Consider the following 24,497-nt stretch of genomic DNA (forward strand, 5'->3'; position numbering starts at 1 on the left):
AGCAGAACAGTCAAAACTGTAACAAATGGTTTTCTGTCATGAGAACAACCCTTTCAAACTGCACTTGTCTACCAGATATTAACATAATAATTAATTAATTACTTTTGGAGGGGGGTGGCAGTGATGTATTTACTCAGGATAATAAAGTCTGTGGAAGCATCTGGTTTAAAATCCTACCCTGCTTTTGCTCAGTTTTATAGCTGACTCAGCCAAAGCTGAAGGAGGTCAGTAATTTGGCTGAGGTCAAATTAGGTTTTTGGGTATTGCCTGCCTTCATTCCTTTCTCCACTATGGGAGGTTGGCTTGTAAGAACTTGAAAAATACCTCAGAAGATAGTACCTTCAAATTTAAGTCCAGAAAAACCAAGAAGTTTAAAAATTATGACCCAAAAGTATGACATGATGGAGAGAAGTTTCCAAAAATATGGCAAACTATCAACTGGAAAGGATGCTTACTTTAGGTAAAAACAGAAGTCAAATATACAAGCAAAATAAAACAACTTTTGGTCAAGTTCTTCACCACAACCTAACTTCTACTCAGCTAATATCAATGCACTCTAGAGAGAGTAAATATTTAAAGAAAGATGAAAATAAGGCACAAAAAATGGAGGATTACTCTACAGCTCTCCCAGCAGGACAGAAACAAGCTCCACCAGTCCCAACCACTGGACCCTGACTCCTACACAGAGAAAACTCTTCATGTGTCCATCTTCTACAGTGATACTGGTCTCAAGCTGTGCTTGGAAGTAACCCAAGATTTCCAACAAAGACTCCATCAATGGAATATATTTGGATCATTTCAAACACGAGAAATCCAACTTGGAAGAAATTTATACAAGGACAAAAAAAAAAAAAAAAAAACAACAACAACAACAACAAAAAAAAAAATCCAGGTAAGGCTCAAAATTGAGATCCCTTTTCTAAGGATGACAGAAACAAATTGCTCCATATCACTAATCTTCTGCTGCCTTCTCAGCTCAGAAACCTCCACACACTGGAGACACATGAGAAAAAGCAGTGAGCTGATCAGAAATTTGGCAGCTTTCTTCAGTTGTCCAAACTGAGCTAAACATAAATAGGACAAGAGGACAACACAGGGCTTTTTTTTTTTCTTAAAAGCAAGCATGCAAACAATTCATATGTTCTCGTTAAAAGAATCTTCCCAAGAGAAGAAAAACAAAGATATAATGAAAAAAAAAGGAAATAAAAAGGCCTGTTTTAATGATACAAAGTTAAGATTACCAATGAATCTCAGGAATATTTTTCACCTGTGAAAACACATCTTCCCTGTCTTTTAAAGCTCTCTCTTTCCAAAAGCTGTCGCAATTTCTCGTGCCACAAAGACACAAGTGCCTTACCAGGATCATGTGACCGGTGGAGATGTCCATGTTGGACTGGACTGGCTCCTCACACCAGGACGAGGTGCTGCTCCGGGCTGAGGGGCTGGGGATGGGCCCATCACTGAACTGGGAGGAAACGCTGTTGATTCGGGACGAGTGCTGGGGCTCCGGGCGATCAGAGGTTTTCACTGCCATGCGCTGCCGGCATAGCTCCTAGAGAGAGAGAGAGAGGGGAGGAGACAACCTACAGTTAAGAGTAATTACAGGATAGAGTCTACAAAAGACATATGATTTACAATATGTTTCCAGGGCTGGAAGTGTTTTCCCCCTCACTGTAGTAATTTTTGGGCGGCTGTCTGTTCCTTTAAGCACAGCTACAAAGGGATGCTCAACGAAATTACTACACGATGACTACCCTAACCTTTCAAAAGTGCAATTATGGCTGCACACACATCTCCATATAGATAACCAAAAATCATATTTTGCAGCTTGACTCCTCTAGCAGATATACATTTTTTTCTCCCCCTAATATTGCCCCACATTCTGCAAAGCCTCTTTTGAACCACACAACCTCCTGAAGTTAATGGGGTTGCACGGGAGTAATTGAGAGCACTGCTTGGCCCTGGATATGCAAACTCAGCAAGCTCAAGGCAACTGAATTGATGTGCTCTCCAATGTAAATCCTAGTTGATAGATGCCTCATTTCTCTTCATTAAAATAGCAAACTCGCAACACTTCCTCCCTGATGTGGGGCAGAGAGGATGAAGAATGACATTAACGAAGAATAAAAGCAGAAATCTGTCATTGTAGTGTTTAAGCAGCTTTGGCGAATAAAGAAAATTCAAGCTATCACACATACTAATGCAAGTCATGTTGAAACACCAAAATAGATATCACTGGGAATACGTATTTTCAGTTGCTCTCATGCATAGAATTTGTGAAAATATACAGAATTCTGGTTAGGTAACAGAAAATCCTGCTGGTAAAACCAACTCCTGATAGCATAAAATTCTGATTCTAACAAGATGAGCAGACCCACAGTTACACTGTCATGTTGTAATGCTGTTAGAATCAGCTGTAGTGGTGAGACCACAGACATTGTAATAAAATGATCATTTTTTTAACATATGACTATTGTCCATGAGGGGTCCTTGGCTGCTTGGCAAGTCTATAGGATGTGGCCATATTGCACACACAGTGTGGGAACAAATTTATCTCAGATTACTCATTCTGCACACTCGAGTACTAAGAGCTCAATCTTTTGCCTCAGGCTAACAAAATAATACAGGCTGAAAAATTCATACCATTGGAATGCCATGGCTTCTGTTTTCTTATTCATTGATAATTTAGTGCAGCCCAAGTGCCATTAGTAGGATGATCTGAAAACCATTATTTATCAACTGCAGTAAAATCTTTTCATGCAGGAGTCTGAAATATAACTTGAGACTATGTCTGGGGCTTTTTTTAACTTTGCAAACTCTAGGACACTGAAGGGGCATCCTAATCTATGCAGCAGCAAGCATTCAAACAAACTCCCTGAAACCATCGTATAGAGACTCCTCCTGTCACCACATGACAATGATTAAAGACCCCTTCAAATATTCTTTTCTACCAAAACTTCTGTCTTATTTACCATTAGAGATGCTTATGTGGACTTTTACTATTTGATGGTATTTAATACAGTATGTATATACATAGATACATACATGTATGTATGCATGTACAAATTAAGGTACATTGAGATGAAATTTGTATGATTTATAAACAGGATGTATTTCACTGTCTATTACAAAAACACAGTCAACAGAAGCTTGGGAAGCAGAGATTACTAATTCTATATGGTGTTGGAATAACTGTACAGAAAACTGTCACAAGTGAAACTGCTACTTGACTCCATCACTGCATTTTTTTATATTTATTGATTTTGTCTAGGCCATGAAAGAGTTCTTCTAATTTTTACCAAAAGTAGGGGTTTTCCACAGTTGAGTAGTATGTATTGTCAATTGGTACCTTTGCAGCTTCCTGCTAACCTTAACATGAAAAATATTAGAAAAATAAATTAAACTTCAAAAGTATGTTGAATTGAGTCACATATATTGCTGTTAGATAGGTCAGTTAAACTATCAGTATTAAACCCAAGATTTTTAATAAAGGAAAAGATGTCATTGTAGCTCTTATTTTTAAATGTAGGAACAAAGAAAAAAACCTCTTTTTCTTCTTTTCTCTGGAGGATCACACTTTATAAGAAAGGATAGCAATAGTCTTCAATGTCTATTACTAACCTCAGAATGACCCTCCAGTAGTGTAATTTCAAATCCCTGCTTTTAGCAGATTTTAGGAAAAAGTATAACAGAGTGGAAGCTTTTTAGACAGAAAAATAAATCTACAAAAAACCAAAAAGCTGCTCAGATGTTTAGACATCAGCCATTCCTAGAGGGAATGGTTTATTGGACTAAGAAAAAGTATAATAAGTAAAGGTATAAACATAAGAAGTCTATCACATAACTGCTAGAAGGATGTGTCTTCTGGCTGGCATGCCATGTGGCGTTGATATGAATTTATTATATTCTAATAGACATCCTGCCACTTGACTCACCCCAACTCTGTGCTAACAATAGCATTTGTACTCAAACAGGATCTTTGTTTTTAAGTTGATCTGTTCCTGCTGTTCATATCCTGCCTCAAGTCATAATCCTCTGCTTTTACAAGTGGTTGCTGTGGAAAGGATTATAGACCTCTGTTAACAAAAAAGAATTGAGATCAAGTGATCTCTAAGAAATTAATGTACCATTTTTACATGAACTATAATGACAAAAGAAACAATATTATAGACAATTGATTCTGGAACAGATTAACCTCTGACCAAAAGATCTTTTTGGACATAAAGTATTGAATAGGTACTAAGAAATGTTGTTTTAAAATGAAGTTTAACATGTTCATGATCCTCATGGAAGAAGGTGAAGTTGAGAATCATAACAAATTTAAATACATTTTAAAAATGTACCTTCTCTCAAATATTAACATATTTCTTTCCTGACATATAAAGAACCAAAACAATAATTCCCAGAACTGCTGTTACTGTCAAATACCTCAAACAAAGCAACCACGTCACTGCACTCTGCCATAAAAAATGCTTAATGTAAACAGGAAGGTCAAATCATAGCTGAAGCAAAAACACTTCTGAATTTCTTGATTGGAGTTTTAAATCTCCATGACAATGAGTTTTCCCCTGCCTGTAAACAGAAGATTTTGGGCTGAATTTATTTCCAGATCAGTCTGACAGCCCTCGACAGCTCTACCTTCCCCCTTTCCCAGCTAGCCCAGGCTGAAGAACCTGCCCCATCTCCACACATTTTGATCAGCCACCTCAGGACAGCTACAGCTTCTGCTTCTCCAAAGCCACCTCTCTGCTAGCCCAACCATTCCAGCTCCCACTTGGGCTTCTAGCCTGGCACTGCAGGGACAACGTGTTCAAGACCACCACATGTAAAAGCTTTGATGCATGGGGTGTTTTGGGGAGCCATAGGGGTTCCTCCAGGACATACAGACAAGGGATGTCCAGCTCAAAGCAGGGAAATGTCTTTATGTGGAATTTGGCCTTGAGATGGGTCATCAGTGTTCCCTTCTTACAAAAGGCATTGGGAACAGTGGGGTCTCAGAGTGTGGGGTGTTTCACACCATCCCATGGCATTTACTGACCTGGCACCTCTTCACAAATGCACAGAGCCCTGAATGGCTCAGATCCTCATAAATACAATATCTGTTACCTGAGCACTTCTCTGCATGCTCAGGTATGCTCTGCCTTCCTCTCCAAAATCTTTACTCTCACAAGCATTTTGCAAATCAGCCATTTACCAAACCACAACTAGAATTCAAACTTGACTAAAATGTCAAAGCTCCATACTGTGAGAATGATATGAATTGTATTTCTGTATTGTCTCAGCCATTAAAAATATTTTCTAAGAATGAATTCAATTTACTGCTGCATTTCTATATTTAGCAGAGTGGCTGAGGCTATTTCTGCCATGCTGCGACTCAGTAATGTCTAGCCATTGTTTGTGTATAGTTTGAGTGCCATTCTTCATTTAAAAACATCATTTACACCTAAAAAAGCAACCATAATGCATACAGTGAAAGATGAAGAAACGATCCTCCTGACCTTCAGGCTATGATCTAATGGATGGGTTGGACATAAACATTTATTTAAAAGGTAATTTGAAGTTTATGACATTATTTCCCATCACATGGGAATTGCTATCATAGTGAGGCACTTACTCTGTTTTTTATTTCCCAGCATTTATTATCAAACTTATATGGCGGTCACATGCAGTATATAATGGAGAAGTAATATCGCTGTATGACAAAAACTGCCATAACCAAGATAAATATTCTGTAAATAATGTTGAGTTAAATGAGTTCAAAGTACTGCACCATGATCATCTGCAGTGAGCTTTTTATTTGACACACAATTGATAACCTTAAACAAGCCATAAACAGTATTCTTGGAAAGCCCTCAATCCTCTTCACAATGAGGTTCTAAAATATTTCTAATACTTAGCTGTCCACATAGAGACGGGGAGAAGCATGAAGTGAAACTATTTCCTCAGGTACAACAAATAGATTTTCAAACCATACACTCTACTTGTGAATGAACCACTCTGCAGCATAAATGTAGCTTATCCACATTTAAAGGAGGCCATTAAGAGACTTGCTGCACCTCCTGGACAAAACTGAGAGCCAGTCTTGCCACCATATTTTGTTAGATGGGTCTCTGAGCCTGAAGAGGTAAGAAACTCTCCTCTCAAACAAGGAGGCATCAAGTCTGTTCAGAAATGGAGCCCACAGATACCCATCCAGGCTGCTTTGGAGATGTGACTTGCTTACCAGCAGAAGTGTTAGGCCCTGTCACCAGCCAGTGACAGGAGCTGCATCTTCTGCCACGTGGCTTTCTGATGCACAGCAGCCATTGGTGTCACAGAAGGGCAAGGCAGCAAAAGAGAACTCAGAGACATTTTTATCTGTCATCTACTGAAAAATCCACTTAAGGAAATTGGAAAATCCATTGAAGCTACACAGTTTACTGTTTTTAGAGAGGAATATATGTATATGCCTTGGTAAGGATTATGAGTATAGGTAACCATAGAACTAAAACCAGATGTAACTGAGGCTAATGAATCTTTTCCCTTGCTTTATTGGCAAAAATGGAATTTGAGAACCTCAGGTGACACAGCACAGGCAGGAGAGCTGACTGGAGCATCCCAGTTAAGACACGGCCAATGTTCACCTCATCTCTGCAGTCATTATACATGAGCCATTCCACCTCAAAGCTGCCTCCAAAGAGGATGTTGCAAATACTTTATGCAAATTCTCTAAGCAATACCTTCAGGTATTCCAAGTCCAGCCAGTGATGAATGGATCATTCTCTTCTAGCTGGTACCAGGAACATGATAAATGTTCAGTCCAAAGCAAACAAAAATAGCTCCATATCTAAAACACTGCTCTTTTTTCCCAGCCACTTTCAACCTCAGATCTGACTAACAGGAGATCTGGGATCTGAGGGAAATGCCAACTTTTCAGTTTATTGAGAAAAAGAAACATAATTTCATTATGATATATTAACAAAAAAATCTATTTTGTAACTGATCCCAAAATCTGCACAAAACCAAAAAATTAAGTCCTGGAAATAGGCATTTCCACACTTTAAAGAACTTTTTGTTTAGCAAATTAAAATGGAAACAATTGAGTTAGTCCAGAAATAAGTGTGGCAAAATTATTCTAGAATTAGCAGAATATAAGAGAGAATAAAGCTTTCCATAGATAATTATTAAGAAAATGCAGAGACAATAAACAAAGAAATTACTGTTTATTAAAAGTGATAGCTGAGTGTACACCAAGCCCTTCCAACCTGACCTGCCTAATATTCTAGCAATCAAGAAACAAATCTGCCTGATCACAAGAACACTGTGTTAATTTTATATGTGTGAAAAAAAGATATTTCACAGAAATTTTAAATCAAAACGCTGACACTTAATTCTAAATTGTTCAAGACTACACCTTTTAATAAAATGTATAATGAAGATTAAGAATGTATGTATTCTATACACTAGGTATGGAGGAATAAGACCTTTAAAATGTCTTTTTTTCCCCCCTAAGCTTTAATGCATTTAATTCAACAGAAGTCTCATTCCCTTTTCAGGAGGTATTATTCACAGGATGAGCTGAGGTCTGCACGTACAGCCTGGATTTCACTGTTCAGCAATGGATGCAGTCATAAGACAATGAGATTTTAAAAATGAAAAAATAAGCTCTTTTTTTGAAACAAATGGATCTAGGACTATAAACATCATTATTCTCTAACTAAATTTGCTTAGTGTTTGTTTCACCACTACAGGGTGAAACTAAAGTCATTTGGCTGCCTTTGTTGTGCTTTTGCATATTTGATAAGCTTTCAGGTGCTATAAATTTAACTTTAACTTATTTACTGTATTTGTAGCTTTGGGGATAATTACAGCTTTATTACCATTTATTTTTGAGTAATTGAAACATACTTTCAAGCTTCAGCTTCATTTTAACATACTTTTTGTCCAGCAATAAAAGAGCTGTTTACATATATGGAATACTTGCATGTATATTTACTATCCTTCTCAGAAAAGGCAACTATATCTGATATCTGTGTCCCTTCAGAAAAGGGATAAAGGGATATATTGGAAAAATGATTGAGAGTAATATTTTGAAAGATACAGCATCAAACATTATCATTACACAACAGTATCATTACACATCCATACTCTAGACAATTTGTTTTTATTTAGACTTGTATGTGATAGATCTTGGGAGGAACAGAAACAAAAAAAAAAAAAAAAAAAAGAAAAAAAGAAGAAAGCAAAAAAAATTTCTTTGATTGTCAATGCAGCCTTCATGTGTCCAATTCAGTATCTGCCCTCTTGTACCACACTGTATATCTGAATATAACTCTGAACCTTGGGACAGGGGGGGGATTACTCTGCTTGATTTTTAAATGATCTAAAACCCACGGATGCTGTTTCTTTTTGAGAGCTTGAGAATCATTCTCCTAACAAAAACCTCAGTTTTGATTGTGGCTTGTGAAACTTAAAATTTCAATTGTTTTAGCACTCTGTGTGTTTCCTAGTGATGACTCATCAACTATGATTCCCCTTTCCTCATGTATACAAAGAAAGTCGAGGCCATGAAGAAAGGGAAAGGCAAAGAAAATGACAAACAAACCAAACAAAAAACAAAAGCATTTTTTAAACAAAAAATGACTTTTCCTTTTTTTTTTTTAAAAAAAAAGTCTTTAATTTCTTTGTTTTATTCCCTCTCTTCAATTTCAAACATTTGCACCGTCTTGTCCTACCCAATAGAATGAAAAGCCATCATGGTCTTGTACACATCTCCAGGTGTCCAGCAGACATGAAAATTGCACAGAACCAAAGGTGCTGTCTATGCAATACAGCTTGAGAAAATAGTTTTACTTTTTACTTTCATTCTTTCAGCAACTTCTCATCAATGATGAAGCAATCTGAATAGTCCAGAAGCTCCTGGAGGAGGCAGATACCTCCTACATGGCTCACATTGCCAAGGAGGACATGACAGCAGAGGTCTAATGATATTTCTCTGAAATAATGATAATATTGCCCTGCAATCCACGCCAGGAAAGCACAGGCATCTTTGGGGATAATACTGCTTTCCAGAGGGTCAGTAAAATTTGAAGACCATGTTTAGGTTACTCAGCTGGGGAATGTTTTCCTATACAAAAGCACAAAAGGCCCCTGACTTGGACTGCATGAGTATGACAGCTTAGAGCCTTTATTTCTAAAAGTTTTATGAAACAGATGCTGACTAAACAGGACTCCAGCACCCTGGTCTTCACAAACAGGAGATACACAAAGAAAGGCTGTGATTCTTTAGACTGATTTGGAAGAGTAGCTTCCTTGCATGATGACATCATGGTGGCTTCCCTAAGAATTTAAAAGGACTACCTGGATGACTCCAAGGAAATCAGTGTCTGTTTTGAATAGGATATAACAGCAAACTGTGTATCTGAAGTCACCTGAGATCTACAGGTGTAAAAGCACCCAATTTTTCTTCTCAGGTTGTTCCTGACAATGTCAGAGTTTTACTGGCCTTGCAGTTCAGACAACTGCAATTCTGGAAGTGATGGTATATCACATTGACCTACCTGCCACAAAAAAAAAGTGGTTTCAACCAGTGCTGCTTTCTAAATTGCATTTCCCACATTTCAGCTGTGCCTGCATATAATGTTTTACTAGTATATGAATATATGGCAAGTATGAAGCTGGAAGAGGAAAGATTTCTTAAAGGAATAACCAGAGAGATAAAAAAATAACATGTAAAACACACTTCACCTTTGCCATGTTTCGTTCATCTTAACTAACTCTATACAAGCTCATGAGGGCACAGCTGCTCCTTAATATGAATTGGCACAGAAAATCCCCCACTAGCACAGCGAGAGCCACACAGCACAGTATGGGTTACAAATAAACCATAGAAACAATTGAATTAACCTGAAAGGCCATGCAGAACCACGTGTAAATCCATCATGTATTCTGACTTTGTCAAACCCACCCAAAGCCTGACCAGCTTCCAGCAGATGCCAATGCTCTTAAAGATAACTGCCACAAATGTTTCCTTTTTCACTCCCAGCATTTATAGTTGCCTGGGGCCCAAAGTGGGCAAAAAATGCAGTCCCAAGACAGCTGTAGTTTCTCAGGAAAGCTATACATTAAGGCTGTCTAGTCCACTATTTTATTGCCTTGCAGGACTGAACATGGAAGATCATTTCTGCTAGAAATAAGAATTCCCAGCAGCCAGCAAGACTCAGTGAGCACTTCCAGCCTGGACAGAAACAAAATAGCCACTAGTTTATGTCTAAAAATGTTATTCTACCCCACTACAAAGATTAGTGTTGCTTCTCCCCTAAATCTGTGTAACTGCAATTCATGGTAACAGTTTCTAAAAGCAGTCAGATAAATGGGAAAGAAATCCTAAAACTTCTAAAAAACCCAAATACTTTCTTTTTTTCTCCACAGAAGGCAGACATACAGCAGAGGTGATGCAAGGATAAAGGAAGTATTTACCAAAGATGGCCATCATGACAATTTTTTTTTTAAACATCATCTATCATGACAGTTAAAATTGCCAGTCAGTCATTACCCACTCCTGATTTGAAAACTAAACTCACTGCTTTTCACCCACTCTCCACTGAAAAAAATTAAATCCCTCATCAGCTCTGCTGGGAAGACCAAATGCAAATTTAGTGCACAAGTGTTAAAAAAGGATCTATAGAGAACAAAGTTGCTACTAAGTCACAGTTGGTTATTAAGAGCCAAATCTTTGGTAATACAGAGAAACCCTGTTAAACTATGGGAAAAAATAGTAAGTATGAGTTTCCTTGTGTCTCTGAGTACAGACATTCTTTCTATCTCTCATCACAAAGGTCTTCAAGGATTAAAAAAATGGTCAATATTTCTACACTTTCACTGTATTGGTGTCATAGGAGATACTGGACAAACTAACAGGGATTTAATACTTGGAACTGATGGTCAGAGATACAGAGACCTCGTATTTTGGAGAGGACAGCAACAGCAGCAAAAATACACATTTTTTCTTGGGCTCTCCCATGTCTCTCTGTACAGCTGTGTACAGCTGGATCAGGGTTATACCCTGAGAGTGCCTGGCCAGAAGAGACCTGCAGCCCTCTCCACTGTCCCTGACCTGTCCCATGGCACCAGTTCCACTGAATACCCAGCAGCAGCAAGGGGTTAATGTGTGTGTTTGCATTCAAATAAAAGGACTTCCCTGGCCATTACTGAGGTTCCTGCATTTTCTTTTCCCAACCCATGCAAGCACAGGGGGTCACTACTCTTCCTTGGACCTCTCCACCAAGCACCAGTTTTGTCTGCAGGATACGCCATGGGAACAGCACAGGAGGACAAGTTCAAAGTAGGCCCATTTCTTAAATGGTCACACTCATATTTGGATTATTTTAAGAACTGAGGCAAGAAGCTACAGGCATCTTCTAAAACATTACTAATAATGTTTTATTAGTATCTTTTATCCCAGAATATTTTTTCTCATGTGGCTCCTTTGGTTTTTGAGATTCCTGCTAACAACCTGTGCATCAACAATGTTCTGCAGAAAGTCTTGCTTGTTGCAGTTCTATTCTGCTGATAGCTTTTATTCTATTTCTTCTAGTCTTTTATTTTACATACTTAATGTAACTGAAAATCTTTGTCCTGGTGGCCAAAGATAGAATAAAAGTTTCACTCTTTCTTCAGTTTCTCATTATATATATATTTTTTTCTTTTCTATACTACTTGTTACTGTTTTAGAAGAAATAATCTGCCTTTTCAATCTCTCTTCATATGAATTTTCCATGTCCTTAATCATTCTTGTCACCTTTTCCTTGCTCCCTCCATTTCTGCATTGTCCCTTTGGCAATGGAGTGACCAGCACTCACAGAAGCCTTGAACATTGATTTATACTTAATTAACTTCTAAAGCCCTCAAAGAAGCAAACAGAATTCTTAGTTAACAATGCCTGCAGAGCAATTGGGTTGACTCAGACCTCCAAAAAGAAGCTGAAATTTGGAATAGCTTGCTAGGCAACCCTTATGTATGTTTTAACTTCACACCCAAGTGCTTTCCAGTGAGGTTAACTAGGAAATGCAGTTCTTTATTTTGTTCTTGGGAGTCACAATACACAGAATTTACATGCTCAAATTCCCATGTTACTATACATACTGTTACCACACAGTACAGAGGGAGATGTACGACGTAATTACCCTTTATAAGATAAATTTATATGAGTACATTGTTTTGTTCCCAAAAATACATTCAGCTTCATATTTCTGCTTCTATTTGATGTAAATAGCCAGCTACTGGCAGCCTGTGCTGTGAGCCACTGCAGCAAAACCTCTCCCAGCAAATCACTCCATTTGAGGCATTTTTCTTTCCCAGAAAGCCAGAATGAACTCCAGATGAGAAGCTGAAAAAAGTAAAATCCAAGTTTCTTTTCCCCACACTGTCAGAAAGGCACCAATGTAGCAAATTTTACCTTTTCACCTTTCCCTCATTCTTTTCTTACTAGTGGGGAAGATCAGTATGTCTCCAACATGGGAATATTCTCCCCAACACACTTCTGAAGCCCAGGGGGATGTTGAGAGCAGCAGTAACAGAAAATGGGTGCTGTTGGTCCTTAGGGCTCTAGTGCAGCCCACTTCAAACCAGGCACCTCTGCTGCTCTCAGTGGGACCAAGGACAAGCCTTCCAACCTGCATGGAATGCATGGCTCCCCAAGCCAGGCAACACTTGATGAGGGGAAAAAGAGTGATTTCAATCAGCCAAGCTAAGCATGCAATCCCAATACCAAAAGTGAGCTTTATCAGGATAATGCTGAGCTGTTCTCACTTTGGAGAGCAAGATCAGCCCTTTCTGAGATCTCCTGAGAGGCTGCGAGAACATAGTTCTGCAAAACAACAGCCATCCTATGTAAAAGGAAAAAGCTGGAATCATCAAGAAGCCTGCAACAATGTCAGCTAGACAGGAAAACAGAAAAATAAAAACTGCACTGAAATTCAACAGGGTTTTATCTGTATGAAAGATTAAATTTTTTAGAAAATTATTGCCCTGGTTAAGATCTGTGCTTGTTCAGAATGCAGTCATCCCAAACAACCATCAATAAAACATCACTCATTGTAAAAAGTACAGAAACTGGTCAACAAAGCTAGAGAAAACCTCGTGGATTTTCTCCTTTGGATAAGCCACTTACACTAAATTTGATTTTCTCCTATTCAAAAGCTATTCTCTCTCATCCTCCAAATTAATTTTGTTTCTTTGAGGGATTTGACTGTTAGGAATACCCTTTTACAGTCTCCCTTCTTCAGTCTTGGTTTAGTTGTTTGCTAAGAATACAGGTGATGAAAACTGAAAGCTGCAAACCTGAACTGGAATGAGAAGAGCTGCAGGAATGCCTCAGCTGAATTAAAGTACCAGGGCAGCACTGATAGCTTAGAACATGTCACAGCAAAAAAAAAAAAAAAAAAAAAAAACACAGAACAAAGAAGACAGGTGAGCTGCCTCAGTCCTTTATCATGCCTTGCTGGTATGCATTAGATCACTCAGATTGTCTTTTACAGTTCTTTAAACCACTAGAAAAAATTTAGATCTCAGTTGTGCACGAAATTACAAGACAAAGAAAATATCTTGGATAGAAGGACCCCATCCCTGGAGCCGGAGCTTTTTCTCTGTTGAGAGAAATGAAATTGGGCCTCTTGTCCAGCCAATACAAATCACATCCTCAATGTCTGACTTCTTGTAGCTCAGCACACAGGACCTCCATGGATCTCCTTGCCCTCACATGTCACACACACTCACGAGGCTGTTTGGGGTGACACCTCTCACTTGTCCCCTTAAGACTGGAGCATCACGGCCCTAGGAGAGCTCCAGCCTGCTCTACTCAAACTTGTCTTATAGCTTATATCACAATAGAACAAGCAAAACTATCAGTCCACTCTGAATATTCCACTTGGCAACATCCCTACAAGAGTCCCTGAAGGGCTACAGGCAGAGGAAAGTGGAGGATTTGAGACTGACTTTTGTCCATCTGTACCACAAAGCAGCCAAGTCCATATGGGCTTGCCAGGGTAAAACCTCAGGTGGCTGAGATCAGTCTTAAACCCTTCCCAAAGGCAAAACACAAACACACAGTGCAGGAGGAACAAAAACCCTTGGAGGAAGGATGTTGCTGGTTTGGGCAGGACACAGCCCTGCTCTGCCCCAGGGCCAAGCACAGCACAGCTTCCCCGCACACGCGGAGAGGGAGAAAGAAGTGATGCAGCATTCCCCGTTCCCTTCGACTGCCCACCCTGGGAGACTGGTGTGCAGGAGGAACAGATGTACCAAGAAGAAAGCAGGGGGATGAATGCTTTTACATACCTTACAGACTTCAGAGAATAAACTGCAGCCTGTTTCTACTCACAGGCAACATGGTCCTACAAGAACTTACAAGCATCATCTACCACAGTTCCTTATGTACACAAAATTATTTTTACTCCCTTTCAGAGGCCCTGGTATAAGCTTTATCCTGAAAAGAAAAAATCCAAAAAACCCCAAAACTTTCCAGTTAAAAACTTTAAAAAATGTATTTTTTTCCTTCTAGTGAAGCACTCTGGAGGAATATGAAAGGATCAGCAAGCCAGATTGCAGTGTTAGCTGCTGAGCATTCAAAGAACATACAATAGAAGAATGTGTCAAATCTGAAACGTGATAACAGAGATGCTGCAAAAGAAAAAGGAAAATCCTAAAACAGAAAAAAGGGTAGAAGTGTGTAGGAAAGACAGGCCTGATTATCCTCTACATAACATGGGGAAAAAAAAAAAAGGCATTGAAGACAGTATAGTTATTCCAGAAAGAAATCAGGACACTTGAGATGATGTATGGCCCGGGACTGCAAATCAAATACTCTCCAGCCCATTAGGCAAGGCTGTGGTTATCTTTGGCTTCTTTATAACGTACAGGCTCTGGGACATAATCAATTTACCAGGGGGAGACAATCCATTGTACTTATCCAGAACCAGCCCACGCTCAGCTGGCAAACAGCCTGTGACACCACAGGCATGGGTGAAATGAGCTTTGAAGCAGGAGCAGAATGCTCAGGAGCTGCATCCTTGGGAGAAGCAGGACAGGAAGTTAGGGCAGATAAAGCAACAGGAATTCTCACCCTCTAAAACCACATGGCTACAACCAAATTATTAATAAAAGTGCCTGTTGAGTGAATTTATTTATTTTTCTTTGTGCTTACTCTGCTAAGAAACTGGGGAAAGTTGGGTTGCCTGACCTGAAATAGTGCCAGGACCATTCAAAATATTTACTGGTTTAATTTACCAGGCGAGATGCAGCCTGCAAGTCCAGACCACCACCAGCACATTTCCTAAGAAATGCCTGTTTGGGTAAGAACTCTGGATTTCCCAGTAATTAAAATGAGTCACTAACTTAATTTTGCCTCCTACTATTTTTACTTAGCATGTTCTTACATCCTAGATACACAGAAATTATACTGTGACATGCCTGGGGCAGGTTTGTCCTTGTTTCACTAAACACCAAGCTCAAACATCGTACTTTTGAAAAATAAACAAAGTTGGCTGAGAGGGTCAGCATCACTTTCTCTTTGCCACTTTTTTTGCAGAATAATGGACAACTACTGGAAAAAGATAGTTTTTTAATGAAAATGTAGACCTGCATGGCAACTTCTCATCCAAGCACTCCAGGACTTGCATATATGCTCATTTTCCTTCCACACCTGCAACAACACCTTTCTCTCACCTGCTCGCTCTAATGTAAGGAGTATTTTACTCCAAGGTGTTGCTGCACTGCCACTGCTGCAGCAGCCCGGGGTCTGGGCTGTGAAGGTGCAACCTCCTCTGGTAAGGGCTAGTCCATTTCTCCACCACTGAGTAATTCACAGAAGTTATTCATGTAGACAGGAAAAGGCTGGAGGAGAGCCATCAGTAATAAGCCCAGCAAGTCCCTTTCCCATGGCCTGCATGGTTCCCCCAGGGCTGCCCCTCGGCCGGGCTGGGTGTGCTGGAGCAGAGGGGCAGAGCAGGGACAGGAGGTGACAGGAGAGCCCTGCTCCTCGAGACACACACCACAGGCTCAAATAAAGACTTCCAGAAGTACCCTGTGAAATCTCCGCCATCAAGCTCCAGCCCTGAAGATGGGCATTTCTCACTGAGCACTATTTTGAAGTTGATTTTAAATGCTGTGTTAACAATACACCCCTATTTATTTGTATCCTGATTTATTGACCAAGCAAGTTTGATAATTTTCTGCTGATTTATAAATTCATACAGTATTTTGGAATGCTATTTTGAACACTGCTACCATTTAACTCAATTTTATGGCTACCACAGGAAACAAGGTTGGTGAAAAGCAGAGTCCACTGCACCACAGGAATTGATAGCTCCGAACACTAATCAGATAAAAAATTGACTAGAAGTTAAAGCCAGATTTGTACACATCCTGTTTTACTTCATTCTGCTTTGACTTGTCTGACTTCAAGGAAGTGTTTAAACATAAGGCAAACTCTTCTTCTAATCACGTTGAAACACTCCCCTCTTCTTTACTCTCCCAGAATTGCTATGTGTGACTACTGTGAATTCTGTGTAGTCAGACATATTTTGTACGCTGTGAAAACTGTCTCACCTTAAAGTACAGTGGTTTATGTAACTACTGTACGTACAAAGTATCTGCACGTTCCTGAGAATTTATTCTGAGACAAAATGCTAATCAAAGAGAGACAAAATTGTTCACATAATACACAATAAGCAGACTTAAACGGGCAAGAACAACTCTTCTAATTCATATACCATGCCATGTATGCTGTATCACAAACAATTACAGCTTGTCCTGTAACTTTACATAGTCATAAGATGATCTCTTTTTGCCTCTTTAAATAAGGACACAGGAAAAGAAAAGATTAAAAATGCATTATGCCCTTTGTTTTCCCAGAAGAGAACACAAGCAAGCCCTTCACAGCATTCTGCCCTAAGGCCAAATTTTCATCTATCCAAAATCCTTACAAAATGTATTCCTTCTGAAATGTTTACTAAATACTCGTGTTCTGAATAACCTCATCCTCAGTGATATCTTTTGTGCTTAAGTGTAGGAGGGTCCTTTAAAATTAAGTTTTATAAAGGTAGAAGGCAATACTTTATGGTACACATTATCCCCAGTTTACCAGCTTCCCTTGGTACTAAGGGTGATGTTAATTGGAATATTACTGAGAACTTGAGAAATAAGAACAGCAATATTTTCCTTTCCCCCTCCCCCCACTTTCACTTAGTCTAGAAAATTTCTAAGGAGTTGACATACAGTATTACTATAACATTAAGGTCTAATATTATAATAACAAGTTTGCTTTTGAAATTCAGTCTAGAGTGTAAAATATTAAGCCATATTAGAGGTAATGAGTTATCTGTATTTAAACACACAAACCATGCATGATGGTTAAGTAGAGGGTTTGTTTCCAGCAGATTCTTTCAGTTGGAGACTTTTAAATTATTTGCAGCAAAATATTTATTGTAATTGTTGCAAATAGTGTGTTCTTAACATCTCCAATAAAAAATACCAGCAGGCTCAAATCAGTAAGAGCACGGAGAAGTTCTTAGGGGCTTTGAATCCAGCAGGATCATGTAATTAATAAGACTGTATTTGACAAAGGAATATATAATTTATACATAATACAATACATTTAATAATGTAGAATTTAACATATAATTTACAATTATATGCCTGCCAAATCAAGTTAATTGGACAAGTTTTTAAAACAGCTGATGATGTAATCCATCTGCATGTAATCTTGAATACTTCAGGCAGTTTAAGAAAGAACTTCATTGTAAACTGTTTGGTCTTTTCCTCCTCACTTTTCAAAGGAAATTCTTTTGGCTGAGATGAAGGAAAATTAAAAAGAATGTTATTGACATAAAATATTAAAAGGCAAGCTTGCTGAAGCCAGCTTCAGAGCATTTTAACTTTTGCCTTTTAATTCCATTATGGGCAAGTTTTTGCTGAGCATTGTCAGTGATGCAGAAGACCATGCTCACAGGAAAGTTCTGCAGTACAAAGTATAAAATATGCTGATGATTTAACATGCACACCCCAGCGTTCCTCACACAGGGGTCAAAAGCCAGGGTTCAGCTGGACTCACAAATACATCACCCTGAATCAAACAGACCATCCCTAAATCGTAGCAGTCACTACCACACACTCATTACATTAATAAATTGCTCACTAATGGGAGCTGTGACAAGTAAGATGTGCACTTAGTGGCCCTGTTTGCTGCCTGCTCCTGATGCCTGAATGCCCGTTTTTCTCTGGGTTATGTTCTAAAGTCTTCAAAGTGCATGAAGAAAATCTGCTCAGTGTTGTGAAATAAATCAAAGAGTGTCTGCAGAAAATTCCTAAAACGCTTCTGTCCTAATCTCCTGGACCAGAGAGTGGGCTTGCAGAATGCTAAACTTGCTTTTCAAAGAAGATCAAAGCAATGCCAGCAACAATTAAAAGCAGGGGTGCAGGTGCGCGCATGTGCGGGGGCTCCGCGGAGGCTCCAAGAGCCTCTTTTTAGTCATCCCTGAATGCTAACGCTCACTTATCTAATCATTACACGTGTGCTTTGAAAGGACAGGAGATGTGTTTGCGAGAGACACAAGAACTGCCCGCCTTTTTGGATAAAACGTAACATTTTATGAGACACACTGTTTCCATTAATTTTGAAAAGCTCCTCAGCTACTGTCTAATTAAACCAGCCTGTAATTTTGTTGTTTAGTGATTCAAAGATAAATGAAGTTTCAATTGTGTATCTATCCTTCCTCCTGTTACTTTCAATAGGGTTTCCCTACTTCAACACTGAGGGCCAGCTGCTTGCCTCACCCCAACACCTGAATAACCAGGTTTGGCAGCTTATCCTCCATTGCAGCAATTCAATTTGCCTGCTTCAACTTTTATCCAGTACTGGTTGCCCTGCCTTCTTCACACAGTTACACAAGAAATCCTTGTGTTAGTAGCTAAGTGTAAGGAGTGCTCGTGCCTGAGGGAGGGTGATGTTACATGACAAGTGCTACGCCTCCAGTATGGGGGGAGACTTAGCAGCCAACCTGCTATTTCCCTGATAATATGGTTTGTCTGTTTTCCCCTTCTCAAGATGGCATTTCACTGCACAAACCAGAAAGGGAAGGAAAAAAACCCCAAGCCCTGCCAAAAAACAGCCATGGGAAAAAACTCATCCGAGTTCACAGGATAAGGAAGGAGTAAAACCCTGAATGAACTCTCCTGGCTGAACTGGGTTAGGATGAAAAATGCTTCTACTAAATGCTGAAAATTTAGGTCAGTCTTGTTTATGTGAAGATATAAACAACTGACATTTTGAGAAGCATGTGAATTGAAGTGATATTTCTGTGTTCTCTCTGAATCACATTGGGCCACCAGGCCCTTTTATACCAACCAATTTCTCCACCTTCAAATAACAAAAAAGAAATCTGAATTGTCATGTCAGCTGTAAGCAGCAACACATTGGAGTACCATGCTTCAAAGCCTAGTGGCATAAAAATATGAAACATTTCATATTTAAAAAAAAAACATTGAGTTAACTGAGTGGCTACTTGGGAAACATAGAAGAGAACCAAGTAGGTGCTGTTTTGAAAGCTGCCTGCCTCTTTCCTACCCCCATATTAATACAGGTTACATTATTCCCCTACAAGTATCAAGAGAAGATGAGGAAAAAGATAGCAGATGCCCTTCTGAGACTTAATTGATGTTATCCAAAACATGCATCACACCAGATATCCATTACACTTAACACAGCTCGACATAAGGTGATTCTGACAATGTGAATAGGGCTCAATCCTATTTCTCTTCAAATCCATGTGAATAGTTTATTATATTCAGACCCAGCCACAGTGATTCATTTTGATAAAATGCTACTTAGCAGCATCAAAACTGCCTGAGCATTTTGTCTGCCTATACTAGGGCTTCCTACTGCTGCCATTGAAACAAATGGCAGAATTCCCATTTACTTCCATGGGTGGAGAGCCAAGCTTAGAAACCTTTGTTTTTAAGGAAAAACATTTTTCCTCCCACTCATGACTGCAGTTCTCCTGAAAACCCAATGGAACTGTTTAAGAAGTCAGGTGGTCAGGAGCAGGCCCAGAGGTCAGGAACAAAGAAGATTAGTACAGTCTTGCTATTGAAAAACTGAGCAGCAACCTCAAAGCATTGTTGTTGTTTTCAAAACAGAAAATTACATTCTCAGATCTAAATATGAAGATTTTAAAATTTATATAAATCTGTGAGGCAAAAAAGAAGCACATATTTCATTTAATGTCTGGATTACAGATTCTTATTAAACAAACCGAGCTCATTATAAAATCAATATCAACCACTACACTCCCAGGAGAAATGGCAAAAAAGGTCACTCCAAGAAATTCAAACAATTTTCCTGCTGGAAGGGCACGATTTTAATTACAGATACTATTAATTAGAGCTGTCAGTAGGAAGATTGTCCTGTTAATTATCAGAAATTCAGTTTCAAGTGTGGTTTTGGAACCTGGAGGGCTTTTCAAAAAAATTAAGAATTCCTGTATTCACAATTAACTGAAGAAAAATCCTACCTATTTATTGTGTGCTTTAAATAAGCCAATAGCTAGTCACCTATTAAAATCAAACAAAAATATTTATGGCCACAGTCTCATTGGCCAATGAAACTGATAAACTAACACACTTTTTTTTTTTGTTGTTTTTTTGGGGTTTTTTTTGTGTGTGTCTACAGGAAATGCTCTTGCTTTCACTTTGTCTTGGTTTGGAAGTCATTAACTGCAAAGATGCAATTTAATTTTTTTTTTTAAAGTAAACATTTCTTTAAAGGTGAAAACTAAAACCATTCCTGAAGATACTAATTGTTACAGTAACATTTATATTTATTATTCTGTACTTAATTCTCTCTAGACCCAGCCTGTGGAGATATACTTAATACATTTCATCTTTAACATCTAAGAGATACAGACAGACCCAAACTTTGTGAGGAAATATGAGTTTATTCCCATAATACTCTCCGCTGCCAATTTGAATCTATCTCAGCTCCAGGATACAGAAAGGCCAGAATGTCTGATCCTAAGCAGAACAAGAAAGTAAAATAAAACTTGACAAAAAAGTGCCGTTAGAGAGGCCCTGTGGGTGCACAACAGACAGAGATACTACAGAGACAATGTTTACACATTCTCAGATTCTTTTTCCTGGTCACACTCCAAATATTTTTGGATAGCAGACCTGGGCTGCCTGGTATATGACCATAACACATGCACTACCACACCAATAGCACACCAAGAAATACGTGCCATATGATCTAAAACAAACTTCAGGAAGATGCAGTGTCTCGCCACCCAACACTTTTGAAACTGAAAGAGAAAGCTCGAGGTTTCTGATTTATTTCCGAGAAGCTGAGTGCAGTCCTCCAGCTTTACTGGGTACACATCTGCTATCATTGTTCTCCTAGAACCAGTCCTGGTTTACCTCCCATCTATCAGCATTAGATTTCATTTTATCTGAATAATGGCAGAAGGTGGCAACAGATCAGGTCAAAGGCTCTTTTCATATCAGACCCTGAAGAAGTCAATTACTCAAAAAGAGAGACATCTTCAGATAACCGTGCAATCCATTCCTCATAAATGCTAAAGATTTTTCGTTATTAATAGTGGCAGGGGTGACAGATTATGGATATTAATGTTATTTTTCTGAGGATTTCAATGGCAAGGACTGGTATTTTTTTTCTTTTTCTTTTTTTTTTTTTTTTTTTTAATGTTTCTAATTAGGCACAAATTTACAGCAGCTACCGGAATAGCCAAGATTAATACCCAGTAGTAAAAAGCTACACCGAATCCGCGGGACTATGAATGGAACGGGGGCGGGGGAGAAGCGTCGGAAACAAACCCACCCCCGCGACTCCCAAGGCGAGAAGGCCCCCCCGGGGGTCTGCCGGGCAGCGGGACAGGGCCGGAGGAGGAGAGCTCGGTCCTTACCTGGTAAGCAGTGGGCGCATCGGAGCCGGCGTCAGCCCCCAGGGCCGAGAGCTTCTCCTTCAGGCGGTGGTGGGCGCGGTGGCGGAGGCAGTAGGCGACCCCCGACGCCGCCAGGACCCCGGCGATGCAGGCGAGGGAGAGGAGGGTGAGGAGGAGGAATTTCGCGGACTGCGCCTCTTCCCCGCGCTGCGCGAGCGGCGGGACGTTGCTTTTCTGCAGGGAAGGAGAGAGAGGCAGCGCCTGAGTTGCGCGGTCACGGAGCAGCGCGGAGGGGGGGATCCCGTCGGGGGGAACACCCGGCAGCCCTAACTTTCGGCCGGGGAGGGCGGCAAACAGAGGGACAGGGACAGGGCTGCTACCGTGCTCCGCTCCGTGCCCTCCCCTCCGCCGGCTCTCACTTAACTACCGAGAGGCGGAGGCGGACCCGCTGGATGCGCGCAAGCACCGCGGAGCGCCCCGCGGCTCCGCGCCCCGCTCGCACCGCATCGAGGGCCAGGGGCTGCGAGGGGCGCAGCAAGGGAAAATCCGGTATTGTTTTTTTCTTAGTGAAAAAATAAAACACAAGGAAAAAAAAAAGTAGGTGGCGATCCTTCCTTTTGTCTGTTGTAGAGGGAAGCGGCTTAAAAAAAAACCCGATAGTTCCAAACTCCTTCAGATTACTATTATTTTTGCAGCAATAGGACAGAATCCTTCTAGTGTATTTCACTTGTCTCCATGTGCTAAAAAGTTGTACAATAATTTCCCCTCATTAGCTTCATTATAACCTATATTAGCAACAATTAAAAACGCAACATGAAAATGAAAAGACCAGGCGCGCAAATTGCAGCAAGACTCATTTGGCCTGCATTCCCCCTTTCACAATTACCAGGGAAATGAATTGAAAAGCACGCCCCTGCCTCAGTCCTGGTTGCTACAAGACGAGAACAATTAGCAAACTCCTTTCCACCACCTAATTTCGCGTGGTAACAAAATGGATTTTTCCCCATGAATGCCTAGCCGGCCTATTCATTATCTCTCCTCTATTAGTAATTTTCTGCTCCGTATTCAGCTAGCCAGCTCTTAATTTCCTCCTGTCTTGCAGTGTACACAGTGGCTCTTATGTCAGGCCCGGTCCATTTTTATCTTGTAATCATAAAGGCCACCAAAGCAATTATCGCTGGTCTTGACTGTAAAAGCTTGTCATTAATTAGCCTCCTTGCCTTCAGTGCTGCGGATTAGCCGGGGCTGAGGCTGAGTTAATGGAAATGCAGGTTCAGTCAAGACTCCCGGATTTTCTTGCCTGGATGCGCCGCGCGGAGGAGGATCGCCGGTCCGTGCGCCCCGGCGGGGCGGCGGGGGGCGGGCACAGGGCTCGCCGCGGCCACCGGCCATGTGCCGTCCGCGCAGCCACCGCCGCGCCCGCCGCCTCCCCTCCCCTGCACGGCAGCCGGCCCCTCCTCCAAATCCCAACAGCCACCAGGAGGAGGGGGCTGCACCCCCACCCCACCCCGCCCCGGCCGCGGGGGGATCCGGGGCCGCCTCCTCGCCACCGCCCCCGCCGGGCACCTGCCTCGGCTGCCCCGGGGGGAGCGCGCCCTCGGCCCGCACCGGGCGGGGGACACCGGGAGGGGCAGCACCGACGGCAGCCGCCGCGGTCTCGCTGCTCCCGCCGCCTCGGCCCCGGGGGGGTAAAGGGCTGCTGCGCTCTGCCGTTAGCATCTCCCTGAAAGGCCCCGTCCCCCCGGGGCCAAGGGTCGCAATCTGCATCTCAATAGGCGGCTCCCGCCGAAGTGCCGGCGCCCCCTCGCCGAGCGCTGCGCCCCGGGACGTTACTCCTTGTCACCGCGGTGTTTGGCCTCCCATCAGCCAGGCAGGGACAAGCCCCGCACCCCCGGACTCCCCCGCGGGCCAGCCCCGCTCATCGGGCGGCTCAGGCCGCCTCGGCCCCCGGCTGAGCTCAGGGGCACCGACGGGAGGAAAGAGGCTGGCGGGAAGTTTCGGACGCTGCTCCTGAGTCTTACTTCTCTGCTATCTCTACCACGGTTTTAAACTATTTTTTTTCTTCGGATGCCGTGTGGCAGAGCCGCACCAAGCAAACGGGGAAAGGGTTATGCTAGAGAAACGATGACAATGATGGGAGCAAAGTGCTGTCAAAAGCTCCGAGTAAACATGCAGAAGAGAAGGGGCGGCAGGCTCTTTATCCCACTGGAGTTAGAGCTATTTTAGATGTTGCTTCCAACTTCGCCAGGCAGTTTTCCCCGCAAAGCCGGGGCTGACGTCCCCGGAGCTGGCTGCCCTTGACAAAAGAATTGCTCGAAGAGCCACCCCCCTACATACTCTCAGCGTACAGCTGCACTCGGCAGCCTGAAGCACAGGGAAGAGTTAGAACCTTCCGTGGGGCGTTCGGCATTGCTTACATCTCGGCAAGCGTCTGCCCGGGGGGAGTCTGTGTAGCCCTGTCCCTCGTGATAGGCTTCGGGCAGGCGAGGGCTTGCAAAGCCCCTGCACGTCCAGGGGCAGCGGCGCCCACGCCTGCCCCGACCCCCGTGCCCTGGGAGGAGATGGAGG

The 24,497-nt window shown here is 41.3% G+C and overlaps 1 protein-coding gene across 1 annotated transcript in view; it reads right to left on the reverse strand.

Moving 5' to 3' along the window:
* Positions 1-24,497, reverse strand: part of PTPRN2 (protein tyrosine phosphatase receptor type N2) — a 636,596-nt gene that overhangs the window by 84,487 nt on the left and 527,612 nt on the right. Inside the window, exons 13-14 of the mRNA XM_053982009.1 lie at positions 21,951-22,163; positions 1,358-1,552 (exon numbers count right to left, since the gene is read on the reverse strand). Of these exons, the coding sequence (XP_053837984.1) occupies positions 1,358-1,552; positions 21,951-22,163 (408 nt within the window). The remainder of the gene's footprint in view (positions 1-1,357; positions 1,553-21,950; positions 22,164-24,497) is intronic.

The sequence above is a fragment of the Vidua macroura genome, chromosome 1 (genome assembly GCF_024509145.1).
Source record: "Vidua macroura isolate BioBank_ID:100142 chromosome 1, ASM2450914v1, whole genome shotgun sequence".
NCBI lineage: Eukaryota > Metazoa > Chordata > Aves > Passeriformes > Viduidae > Vidua > Vidua macroura.